At 38.7% G+C, this 13723-nt stretch overlaps 1 protein-coding gene across 1 annotated transcript in view; it reads left to right on the top strand.

Moving 5' to 3' along the window:
- Positions 1-540: 540 nt before the first annotated feature.
- Positions 541-13723, top strand: part of kcnk3a (potassium channel, subfamily K, member 3a) — a 47173-nt gene continuing 33990 nt past the window's right edge. The window contains exon 1 of the mRNA XM_004550429.3: positions 541-914. Within this exon, the coding sequence (XP_004550486.1) occupies positions 632-914 (283 nt within the window). The 5' untranslated portion in view covers positions 541-631. The remainder of the gene's footprint in view (positions 915-13723) is intronic.

Genomic DNA, 13723 nt, shown 5'->3' on the forward strand with positions numbered 1-13723 from the left:
AGAGGTTTTTCTTTACTGAGAAGTAAACTCTTCACCTCTCTACTAGTGCCTGTAAATCCTGTAAAAACATTTTGCATGTGGATGTCTTGGGTTATTTATATTTTTTTATGATAAACAAAGTAAAAGGAAAAATTAAATAGTCAAAATCAAGTTTTTTTTCGTTTTTCCTTTTTTCTTGGTTCGCATGTAACGTTTTTTTTCTTGTAACTTAAATACCTGAAAGGTTTTTTTTTTAAAGTGAGATTATTTATCCTCCATTTCTTTTTCCCTAATGTGGGCATACATTTTTTCGCTGTGCTTCATTAAAGGCTGACCTTTTTTTTTTGTAGCATTGGGGCACAGTGTTCTCAGTTTCTCAGTGAGTCCACAGTATTTCATAAGGAGAATTAAAATGGGATTCATGCAGTCGGAGAGAGAGTGTGTGTGAGAGAGAGGTGGGATGGATGCGTGGAGGGGGGTGGGTTGGTGGGTGAGGGAGGCGTGGTGCTGAATGAACAGCTCCTCGGCTCATAAAGTAATCAGAGAGCTCCTCTGCTCCGTCAGAGCAGCACAGCCATGAGCCAGCCGAGTTCCCCGTCCTCAAGACCCGCTCTGACACTCCGCCTGTCCCCCTAACACACACCACACCACCATGAAGAGGCAAAACGTGAGGACCCTCGCCCTCATCATCTGCACCTTCACCTACCTGCTCGTGGGAGCCGCGATCTTCGACGCCCTGGAATCTCAGGAGGAGACGACCCAGAGGATGGAGCTGCACCTGAAGAAAGGGGAGCTGCTCCAGACATTCAACTTGTCCTCGGAGGACTTTGACGAGCTGGAAAAAGTGGTGCTGCAGCTGAAGCCGCACAAAGCCGGCATGCAGTGGAAATTCGCCGGCTCCTTTTACTTCGCCATCACTGTGATCACGACAATAGGTAAGAGAGCAACTTCTTAGATACTCTGCGGAAACTCGGACTTTAGTTTGACTCTCGGTTATTGCACAAAACGAAGAAAATTCGTCTCGACTATCAAATAAACCTGTGGAGCAGTTTTAGATTATTGGGAGTATAAAGACAAAACGCGATTGAATATGAGGGAGGAGGTACCCCGATTTAAGTAATTCTTGTCCAACACTGCTGATCACATTAAAATATGATCACTGCACAATGTCCTGGTCTAATCAGTGACAGCACAGATGAAAGAAACAGAGCATAAAATATCATGTTATTTAAAAACATATCAATGCAACAGGTTTATAATAAAATAGATACAGCCAAATCTGCCAGGAGACATGAAAACCGAGTATTTTAAGAGTATATGAAGGTAGCATGTGTGTGTGTGTGTGGGGTGGGGGGGGGGGGGGGGGGGGGGGGGGGTGTCTTTAACCATAAGGGTTTAAATAATTTATATTTGTTTTATTCATAGTTAGGGAAATATACTTAATGTGATTGCTACATTTCTGGAAGACTACTGAGGGGCAGGCTCATCCGAGAGTTGTGCCTCAATATCACCAGTCCTTATGAATACGTGTGTGAGGAAGGTGGGAGAACATTTGGAAAACTTCTGCTGTCAGGAAATACCAAAGGTTACGTAGGAGTGCTGTGCCTGAATCAAAAAAACAAAAACAAAAAAGTAACCAAAAAGTCAGGTTAGAGCTCACTGGGAAAGCAAGCTTTGGATGTTACATCAGCTGGAAGTGGCCACATTTATTTTGAGTTCCAGCATTATAGAGGATCATTTAAAAGTCAGATTTGAAGCCAATGAGTGCGTAAACGTTAAGTGCAAACTTCTCGCCAAAGAATTCTTTTGCTCACAACTTTGTCATTAGACATGAGCTTCAAAAATCTGAAAATCTCTCTGTACATGTTGAGACACAATATGAAGGATTTAAAACTTCAGCCAGTGAATTTGTGATGAAAACTGAAAAGCTCTGCATTATTGGGACCTTCATTTGCATCTTCATTTGTGCTCAAACGCATTTCTCCTGTTCCGAAGGGTCCAAGGACAACACCACAAGACTGGCAGCTCTTTACTCAATTTTTATCAGGCTTGAAAATTAGCCTGTTTGCTTTAGTGGTTTCACTGGAGGTCAGCTTTACTCATTTTCCTCCATAGCACTCTCCGTGCTTTACTCAGTCTGACATCATATCAGAAAAATGGAACTAAAAAAAAACAACTTTAATTACTGTAATGAATCAAATTGTCTTGTGATCTGAGGCCAGGTTTACATCAGCTCATTTTGCTTTTAAAAGAGTTATAACCATTTGTTTTATCATTATGCTCAAAATAGCCATGAGAAAGTGCATCAGAGTGAAAGGAGGGGTGGTATTGATGCAAATACAGAGAATTATCACCAAATTTGCAGCTCCCTGCAGCTTTAGCACATCCTTCACTGTAAATCTGTCTATACAGTAGATTACGGCTGCAACAGGTAGCTCTACTCAGTGTAGGTTCTTTAAAATGCAATTATACCCATTGAGAATGATTGAATTCCCATTGAGATCACAATGACATCTTTTACAGGAGAGAAAAGTCGAGGTGGAAGTTGCATACAATCACAATCACTCTACAAAGTCTGGATTTCCAGGTTGTCAGTTCAGACAAAATATCCTCTGTACAAGGGGGAAAGTGAGAAAATGCTGGTTTCCCCACATAATTCACGCCATAAAACACACAGTTAGTAACTTGTGGATGACTATGGTAGGTCATTTAGCAGCTGATGAGTCACATACTTCCCCAGTGATTTGGTAGAGACATAAAACAATGATAAAAAGCAGCGAATGTTAAATAAGTTAAATATTTAGAAAAGTTAAAGCACTGTGCAACAAATTGTTGATCTTTTTTGATATTGCCTGAATTTTCAAAGAGTCTTTAAACAGTCCACTGTTCACAGACTTAATGCTTTTCCCTGACATACTGAAATAGCAGAAGTAATGGAGCAATTGATTAGCTTCTGTGTGAACCATGCGTGCACTTAAAGGCTGTTTTAAAACTGCACATTTTGCAATTAAGAAAAACAATTGTACTACCATAGTAAAAAATGGTTTGCACATTAATATATACCAATAAAATGTTTCATTAGATACTAATAATTCAAAAACCATATCCAATATAAGTCATAAACCATAGTTCTTAAACAGATAAGCTACCTCTGTTACTAGACAGCGAAAGTGGCAAATTCAGATTGTTTGCTCATAAAGTCATATTTTTATAGATTACACCACCTCATTTATTTCTATACATTTTTTAAAAAGGCTTCACTGTCTCCCTACATCACATTGTCCTTATCTGTCAGAAGCTGTTCTTATCTTCATCTCCTATCTGAGTCTTCCTCCTGTATTTAGTGGCCGGGGCAGCAATGACTATTGATCTGTGACTTGTAACCCTATCAGATGCAGGCAACTAATTGCACACTACCCCAGCCCCCGGGTGGCTGTAACTGCATTCTGTAATTGCGAGCCTCGAGGCTGCTACAAATACAGTGATTGGCGTTTCAGTCTGCCATTAAGTATTAATGACAACACCAGAGCCTCGCTGTTCCACTGGACTCCTGGCACATGAAATCAACAGTACGGACACTGTACTCTACACATAATATCACGCAGCCGTGGCTTATAGCAAAGTCCAAATATTGCTTCAGGATATGAGAGTGGAACGCCTAATTTGTTAAGCTGAAGCGTAAAAATAGACAAGAACCTCTTAATTCCTCGCTTATTCTTTGAATCTATAATTAAAGTCATTTTCAGAATGAGGCCTCAGGACTTTCCACTCCAACGCAGGACACCCCCAAGGACCAGAGAGCTCAGTATGATGTGCAAACAGCTCAGTATCAAGAATAAAATGGGGAATTTTCCATGTCAACTGCCAGCTAGCACATGACAGAATCAGTCCCTGCAAGCCATAATGATAATTTAAGATAAATCAATGAGCCACAATATTAAAATCACTGAAAGGAGAAGGTAATAACAGGGATCATCTTGATACAATGTAATGTTGTGCTAAATACCCCAAATGACTTAAAAACATTTCAAAGACTTTGAGTAATTGACTCGTCTGTGAGATACACCTTTAAAAGCCCAGTACATTAAGTTCCCACCCTGACCTTCAGGAAAAAAAGGCCCTACAGTCAGAACACTCTTCAAGGTCCTACATCCAAGCCATGATTTAGCATCACAAGGGGAAATTGCACAGTATTAGACAGGTGGTTTTAATGTTTTGGCCGATCCATGTAACTGACAAAGGCAGGAGAAGCTACAGCCAGTAAGCACACATCGTTTTCTAAAAGAGAAAAGGGAAGGAAGAGGTTGGGGTGTATATTTACTAACCCAACTGTGGGAGTAATATGGAATCAATGTGGGATACACCTCTAAGGAAAAAAATAAATGAGCTTTGGGCAAGAAAATGCTCTCTAAATGCCACCTGGGGAGCGCCTCTGCACGATTTCGAACTGAGTATTATAAAATGTGGGGGTTCGCGGGGATCTGAAACAGAGTCATCTTCCCTGTATCCTCACCCCAGGGGTGAACTTCTTATCACTGCCACACCACAGGGCAAACCTTGAACTCTACCAGGCAGAGGACTGTTACATAACAGAAAGAAGGACAGGGGCATACAATTGGAGGTCATGAGAAGCAGTCGTGGGCAGATGGCCATCATATAATATGTTGACTTACACTATAGAAGTCTTTGTGTAACAAGCAATATGATATCACTGTATGATTACACAAGCCAAATTAAACGGTTGGTTCCCCGGAATTACGCTCACACATTCACTGAATTGACTTTCACTGAATCCAGACAGAATTCTGCAGAAAGAAAACAAATGATATTTATTGTTCTCACAAGTTTGAAAAACACATTTAAAAAGCAAAAATAAAAAACTAAGAATTTTTCTATTAGTGTTGTATGGAAGGCCATTTCCGCCACAAAAATAAAAGTATCCATAACTCGAAATTTTGACTTACTAATTAAAAATTTTGAGAAAAGTAACTAGAAATTTCGAGTTAGCTCTGCCAATCAGTAATCTACGTGAATGACGTCATTTTCCTGTAACCCGGCAGGGTATGGTGCAGAGGAATGCACACTCAAAACCAGATCGCAACAAGTTGGCCCTTTCAAGAGTACATTTGCTGATAGTAACACCATGTGATTCAGCTAATAACACAAGGATTTCATTATTTGTGAAAATACTCAGCAACTTGTGCATTCATGACTGGCTATAATACTGGTAGCTTAGCTGTAGCATTTGTAGCTGAGGGCTTCAGCTTCCAGGTACCAAGGAAATGACATCATTCACGTAGATTACTGATTGGCAGCGCTGAATCGAAATTTCAAGTAACTTTTCTCAACATTGATGTTTTTGGATGTTTGATAGAAATCACATTTGGTGTCACATATACAGTGAAAGCTGCTCACATCGCAGATGCACAAGATGTTCTTCAACACTGGTCCTGTGATGCACAGCAACAGACAGAGACCAATTTCTGCAAACTACAATCTTTTAATCAGCCTAATCAGGATGTTGTAGTGTCTAAATGGAACAGAAATGAAATCATCTGGCACCGAACCACAACAGCAGTCGCATCAAGGCACTTCATTCTGTAAGATAGTTCTCCTACAATAATAGAGAGAAAACCCAACAATCAGACAACCCACTTTGAGCAAACACCAGGCGACAGTGGGAATGAAAAAATACCTTTTAACAGAAAGAAATCTCCAGCAAAACCAGGTCCAGGTAGGTACTTTGCTGTGACTGGTCGTGGTAAAAAAGACAGCAAAAGTAAACAAAAAATCAACTGACCACACAGCTGAACAGACAGAGCTGTGAGTAAAACAGGACGCATCTGACCCATCACTAGGTTCAGATTTTGTGACATCACTGGCACCTCACCCCTACTTATATGGTCTTTGAAACACCGTAATAAACTTTATAATAACTTCCCAAATAATGTTTATAGGTGCACAAAATACCATTAAGCTGCAATTTTTTTAAGTTTTAGAAGATTTTGTTTTTGTAAATTTGTAGCTTTACAAAGATCTAATATTTTCATGCAAACTAAATATTAACCAACTGATCAACATTATTTACCACAATTCCTTTTTAACACTATAAAACAAGCTGGTGCATTTTAATTTAATGCAGTTCTGAGTGTCAAGACAAACCTACAATTGAAATGAGACTTTTTTCCCCTTTGTTTTAACAACCCTAACACTAGCAACACCTTGGTGACATCACAGCCTGGAAACGCATCAGGCCCAGCTTTAAGGGCTTTCATTGCAGGAAGTAGTCATGCTGCTCTTTGCACCAGTCAGTGTTTATAAATCCAGACAGCTTCACAAAAGCTAACGCAAAGCTGGATAGCATAGTGGCGTGGACTGGGTTTAACTGGGGCCTTTCTGTGTGGAGTTTGCCCCATGACAGCTGGGATAGACCCTGATAAGGATAAGTGGAAGAGAATGAATGGATAATACAAGGCTAAATTGTAATTAGATTACATCCAAGATGTATTACAAAACTGCATTTTTTCACCTTCTTGTTCAGTTACATCCACCTAAAGCCTGCATAAAAGTGACTGGTCAGTGGAAGTGGAGCTACAGGCAAACTGCAAGGCTTCTTTTACCTCTACTTCCTGTCCTTTAAAATCTTGTCTCCTACCTACATATTCACGTGCATGACTTTATAGAGATTAACGGTATTGTTAATTCACCAATAACAATAACTTTTCTCTAGCCACTCTTTAACTACATACTGAAAAGAAAAATGTTGTTTTATATGTTCATAAAATAATTATTACAAGATATTTAGATTAGCTGTCTTAAACACTTGGACCACCTAAAAGAAAAAGAAACAAGCCCTTTCTAAAACATGTCCTATAATGGTGTGCCGTCTCTGACCCAATGACAGCTTGGACAAGCTCAAGCCTTCTCATAAGCCTGAATTTAATCAGCAATCAGTGGAAGAAATCTTTCTTTGCAGTTGCTGCTTCCTCTCTCCAACACCATCATATAAATAACTACAATTTTCTGAGGTGATATAATCATGCAAAAAGTCTCATAAAAGACGGAAAATTCAACAGGAACATGTCCCAGTAACTCTGAATAAACCGCAGACCTCACTGTGAGTTATGGAGCTGGTTCTTACAGATGGAATACTCTCATTAAAAGCACACTCTTCAGTAGATCACTCACTAGAATGAGGAAAACATAACTGGAAAGAGAAGAAAAAAATATGCAGGACAGAAGAAAAATGCATGAACGAGCTAATTGAAAATGAATAAATAAAAACCATTTCAACTTCAAATTCTTGTTGATTGAAGTTTTTTTCCTCCCACATGTGTAATATCATATCATGTACCTCAAAAAAATAAAATAAAATAAAAAACCAAAACCTTGGTTGTACTGCTATGACTCACTTGGTCAAGCAGGCAACCCATACACCGTAAGGCTAGGTTTGAATCTCCACTGTCCTATCTCAAAAATAGTTAAAAAGACCCCCCAAAATCAACATCTGTATTTTCTTTTCATGTCTTTCATTGGGCTATGTCCACTTCGGTCTGCAAACTATTTTCTGCAACTGTATTATTTAGGTGAATGATGCAAAAAGTTAGTTTTTATTTTGCATTTTCAGCAGAAAATTCAATATTTCAAAAGAGGAAAAAAACTAATAAAAAAATAAGCATCTCTTTTCCTCAGGATCATCTAATATCTAATCCCTGATGTCATTAACCTTCGCTTTGGGCTCATAAAAACATTTTTCTTTTGAATAGGATCTAAACCCACATGTTTATAGTTAGAAAACCATTACTTCAAAAAAAAAGAGCATGTTTTGCTTGGACTTTTATGACAGTGAATCACCTCTTGTTAAATAGTTCTTGTATAAAGATCATTTGGCTGTTTGCCTATTGTTGATTCAGTAGACGTGAGCTCATTGTCTCAATAGAGACACATCATCATCTGTATTCTTTAAATCTTTAATCTTCTGAGGAGAAAGAAACTGAATCCAAATGTGTGCGGGACATGCTGTCTCTACTAGTCATTATAATCCCAAGATAAAGCCTTGGAGTGTTAAGGAGAATCCCCTAGTTTGTTTGCAGGACATACTCTGCCATCACATTAAAAGTGGCTTGGATCACAGTGCTGAAAGCCCTTCCAGCGCTGGTTTAGTTACTCTGTCACCAGCAGTACATCAGTTCTTGATGTGCTGGGCAGTTACCAAGTGCGTAAGCACATTAGTGTATGCATGTGACGTATGCTGCTGCTTAAAATGAGCAGGCGTGCTCAGCAAATCCTCGCTGGGTCAATGACTCTAATGTTTCTATATGTGGGCTGGAACTGAATAAAATATCGGATCATTTCTCTATCTCCATTGCTGGCAGCAGTTTGATTTGGCAGCAGGCACGAACCCGTCTTTTAGCTGTTGCATAATTACGCATGAGGGCACGTGTTGAATTATTAATGCAATTAATTACTTACATTAGAATCACCATTATTATTCAGTCAGCTTAAGAGGTTAGTGCAGTAAGTGGTTGAGTGCACAAAGAACGTAACTCTCAGTGGATGTTCCTCGTGGGCGCACCGAGACGAATACTTCAGCTCTTCTCAGAGGAGAGCGGAGAAAGTGTCGGCTCTGGGAAGATAAAAGAAGGTGAAGAGACAAGTGAAAAGACATCAGCAAAGATAAAAACAATTATTTATGTATTTATTTATTTATTTTTGTTTGACAAATAGTAAACTTTAAAACAAATTTTTTTGTTAATTTTGAATTTTACTCCACGTTTCAGTCCAGAGGTGTTACCAAGAAATCATTTTCCACCTGTTTTCTTCCGGTTTTCTTATTCAGTGACAGTGGCTGGAGCCTGCCTACATGAGGCGCACAAATACCTACAACTTAAAAAAAATGATTGTACCATCTGCAAGGCTAATGACTCAAAAAGTCATTGGTGTTATGGCCGATGTGATCCCATCTTAGTGTTTGACATGTGCAGTTCCCACTCATTTTGTAGTGAAAGTTTTAACTGAATTCCTAAAACATCAATATGAGAATAGAAAACTGGATGCATATCTCCGTCCACTAGTGTTATGCAAGCTCCTTAAGGTCCAAACTCTCTGTGGGTGCCACTCATGGATGAATTAAGGAGAACTGGATACTAAAAATGGTGTCTGCTTGCTTGAATGAAAATTGTTCGCCTGGAGCCCAAAAAGTTTCCAGCTTTGAGGTTTGCTTGTGCAGCAAACTGCACATATGCATTAGTGTTTTCCCTCAGTGGCCCTGAGTGTGGGTTTCTGCTTCCTCTGCTGGCTTTACGTTATGACGCACTAGCATTTATATAGTGCTTTTGTAGTCTTACTGCCCACTAAAAGTGCTTTAGAATACAGGCCACATTTAGTCATACATTTCATTCATACTTTATTCTATAGTCATTAATGACTTCATCTACCTCACGTACTTAATGAAGTTAGTATGTGAGCTAATGATATCATGAAAGAAACAACGTTTATGGGGGGAGAAAAAGAAGAGTAAAGATGCATACTGTATGAGTGTGAGGGAGGCTATACGGTAGTTGCCACATTACACCCTTCTGGTGTTTTCACTGGCCACAATTTTTACCCATGTCAACTAAACCAAGTCATAGAAATTCCTGGCCTGCATCTGCACATACCTGCAGACTTAGACATAGACAAAATTCAGGCAGTCCTGCTGCAGCAGATGTACAGTATAACATCCAACACCATGCAGGCTTTCTTTATGAACATTTGTGAAAGAAACGCTCATTCTAAACAACAACTAACTTCCAGTGTAGTACTGTAATAGGATGCCACCAGTGCAACAAGTCAGTTTGTGAAATTTCTTCCATATCAGACATGAGTTTCCGACCTCCTTTGGCATTAACATCAGCACAAAAACTGTGCATCAGGAGCTTCATGGCATGGGCCGAGCAGCTGCTGTAGATGGCAACCATAGAAAATGGTTTGCGCAATTAAAAATAGGATGAATTATGAGTAATAACTTAATGACAAATATGCACAAGATGAGTATCCGCTATGCTTTTCTAGCACATGTGCATGTCGCACCAATTCAAATTCAAATTCAAATTCAAATTTTATTTGTCACGTACACAGTCATACACAGTACGATATGCAGTGAAATGCTTAGACAACTGCTCGTGACCTAACGAAAAAAAAAGGAAAAGGTTATGAATAAGATAGGAAATAAATATGAAAAATTAAAAAGGGTAAATTTAACTAGGAAGGAATAAAATATAAAAAATTAAGGTTAAAAATGAAATAACTGTACAACACAAATTAGAATGAAGGGTAAATTTAACTGGGAAAGAATAAGATAAAATATATAAGTTGAAAATAAAATAACTGTACAACAAAATACACAATACACAGTATAGAACTATATAAGAATGTATGATTTACCAATTTACCAGATGCCCATGACAAACTAACAAAATAACTCAATGACAAAATAAAGAATTTATTTTAAGTGTCAAAATTTATGCAAAATTCATTTTCATATGGATTTATATGCACAAACTGAATGCTTGACAAAAACACAATAAACATGTAGAGCACACAGTCTTCTGTGACAAGTCACGTGTCTAATCAGATTCAAGAAATCCTTTTTTAATCACATTAAAAAGGGAACAAGCTTTATTTTGGTTTGCAGCCTTTTTCATCCTTCAGGTCGCTTTGCACTTTATTAATAACTAATCAAGATCATGTGTTTTCTCTAAATTAAGGGGAAGAAGACACGTAAGATGACAGCTGTATTCCATATTAACACTTGAATTATTTTTAATGCTGTTGATACATAAATGATTTTTAATGAATCGTTGTTTTTTTTATTATTTCAAAATATCAACGTTGCTCTTATAATGAGAACTCCCGAAACACAGTTTTCAAATGAAAAATAGTCAAATATTATAAAACTCATTTACAGCAAATAAAGAAAGAATAGTTATAATCAACCAGAGTGGTTTTAGTTTACAGTTTAATTGAATTAGCGGTGAACTGATCCCGATGCTGCTGGGGAACAGCTGCTATCTTTTCGGGGATAAGGTAACTTTAACTCTTCTGTGCTTCTACAGAAGGTCCCCCAAACAGAACAAATTACCTTACATAACCCAGTGTTGCACTCTGAATGTTGGGCTCTGCCCTCCAAACCTATCATGCAGACACACTTGGATGTAATGTGACATACACCTTGAAAAAAAAAGACAACCCTTTCCACTTCTCATTTTTACAGGAGTGACATAATACCAGTGTGTTTCCATAGCACATACCAGTTCCAAGCCATAAAGATCACAGCAAAAAGTGTGTATATGCATGTTAGTAATAAAACAAATGATTAGACTGAGAGTCAGTCAGACAGTGTGTTCACAGGGTCGTCTTTGAAAGCCTGAAGAGTTGAACGGATGACTAAGCTTTCTTTGTTTTATTCGTCCAGCTCTGTGTCACTGAGGTTACAAGCAGATCACAAATCTGGAAAGGAAGACAGCTGAATAAGGCACACTGGTTAATGCAGATGATGGGGTCACTGAGGGAGACATCATCAAAAAAGGAGAAATATTACATAGAAGCCTCTGTGTAGGTTTTCAAATTGATATAATGTCAACTTTTGAGTCCTCCCACCTGATGCGTCTTTGTTTTCCAGTTTGTTTCAAGCAAAATCAGTTAAATAATCTCTATTATCTTAATTGGCCATGTTCTGATGCCTCCGTAAAGTCCCAATCACTGTGAACAGTGAGTTTAGCTGAAAAATACATTTTACTCTCACTTCCAGTCAAGCAAAGTTATGTAATATACTCCCAGACTCATACTTCCAGTAGTCTTAGTATGAACATATGATTAGAAACTGTAGTATCTCATTGAGCGGATGTGGCTCACTAATGCCGAGCTCATGTGACATACTGCAATGCACATAAAAATCCCACTGAAAGAGAGATAGCTCCTTTTAAATCCCCTCGTCTCCTTGTGGTGATGCTAAATATTGTTGTATTGATCTATAATGGACTTATGGTAATGATCGATGTTTTTCCTCAGGAAGCCGCAAACAATTGTGAGCTATAATAACATAAAGCTTGACTTCACTTTGTGGTCGCTGCTAATTATCTGCAATTACACGGTTATAAGTAAAGGGGTAGCTTCCCAAACAGGTTTTCTAAATAGAGATGAATGTAATGTTTTCCCTTTTGTCATGTGCTGGTGGAAGTGATGAATTGTCTGAACTCCCACAGAGTTGGTGTTCTTTTGGTTTACATCTGATGCCACCCATTGTTTGGATGGAAAGCTTTTAGAAGCCAGAGTGGCGGGCTGGTATTTATAATTCCGTTTCAATGATTTCATGTTGTTCTTTGCGTTACCATGTGACTTTTCCCCAAAATTCGCCCTGTAATTTATGATAGTGTATTTTGCATCCATGTTTAAAGCAAATCTGTCCTAACATTCTGCAGATTAAAGTGCACACTTTCTACTCATTTTCAGTTCCATGTTTTTTATTTGTGGACTCTACTGGAGTACAGTCAAGCGCTGTTCAGCATCTGTTTGTAACAAACTGTTTAACCTGTTCTCATTCTAAGCCAACCTTCTTCTGATTTGTCACCCTTTCAAACAAAACATTTAAGCAGGATGTGGGTGGGGCTTCTGTGCTTACAGAAAGGACTGTGTTCCTCAGCCATGTGCCTGAAATCCATAATAGGAATACATACATATATATTATATATAATATAATATATGCGTTTTAGAGGAGCCTGAAGCCTGAGCCCTTTGGCTCACAGGGGCTTCTTGCACATATGTGTTTTGACCCACTCTTCTTCACAAGACTGCTTCAGCTCATTGAGGTTTGTGGCTAGTTTTTTATGCACAGTGCTCTTAAGGTCACACTACAGAATTTCAGTCAGGTCGAATTCTTTGACTTGGGCTAATGATATTGCAAAATCTATTGCTTCTTTTCTGTTTTTAGCCATTCTCTTGTACATTTGCTGTTGTGTTCGGGATCATTCTGATTTTCCATGACTCACTACTGGCTAAGTTTTGGCTGCGCGAAAGATGGCCTTTTTGACTCTTGAATACTTTGGTATACAGAGGAGTTTGTGGTTCCTTCAATGACTGCAAGGTGCCCTGGTCCTGTGGCTGCTATGCTATGTTTGGTTTTCCCAACATGTGATGCTGTGCATTATGGCCAACTATCTCCACTTTGGCTTGGTCTGTCTAAAGGACCTTTTTCCAGAAGTACTGTGATTTGTTTAGATGAGACTTTGGAAACTTAAGATGTGTTGCCATGTTCTTTTCAGAGAGGCAATCCTTCCAAACAAGCCGTACTTGTTGAGTCTTTTTCTAATTGTGCTGTTATGAACTTAAACATTTAAAATGCTAACTGCCCGTGGAGTCTGAGATGTAGCTTGTGGAGTTGTTGAAGAGTCTCTGAGCTTTGTAAAGTAAGACCTTGGGGTGAATTTACAGCAGTCCACTCCTGGGAAGAGTGGACTGCTGATACCAGCAAAGTCCGCAAAACTTCTGCCTTTATAAAGGTTATTAACTGCATCTGATTCGCAGCACCTGTCTGCTACTTGCCCACTTAATTCCTGTGGTCACAGTAAGTTTTCACTCGGCTCTATATACTCTCTTCTGTTTCATATGACTGTAGGTCTGTTTGACTGTTAGCTGACTTCTTTACTATTAAAGGTAAACCAACAATCAGTTGTCAGTCAAAGATCTCTTTTCTGCCTTCGCGATA

This window comes from Maylandia zebra, linkage group LG15 (assembly GCF_041146795.1).
Source record: "Maylandia zebra isolate NMK-2024a linkage group LG15, Mzebra_GT3a, whole genome shotgun sequence".
In the NCBI taxonomy this organism is placed as follows: domain Eukaryota; kingdom Metazoa; phylum Chordata; class Actinopteri; order Cichliformes; family Cichlidae; genus Maylandia; species Maylandia zebra.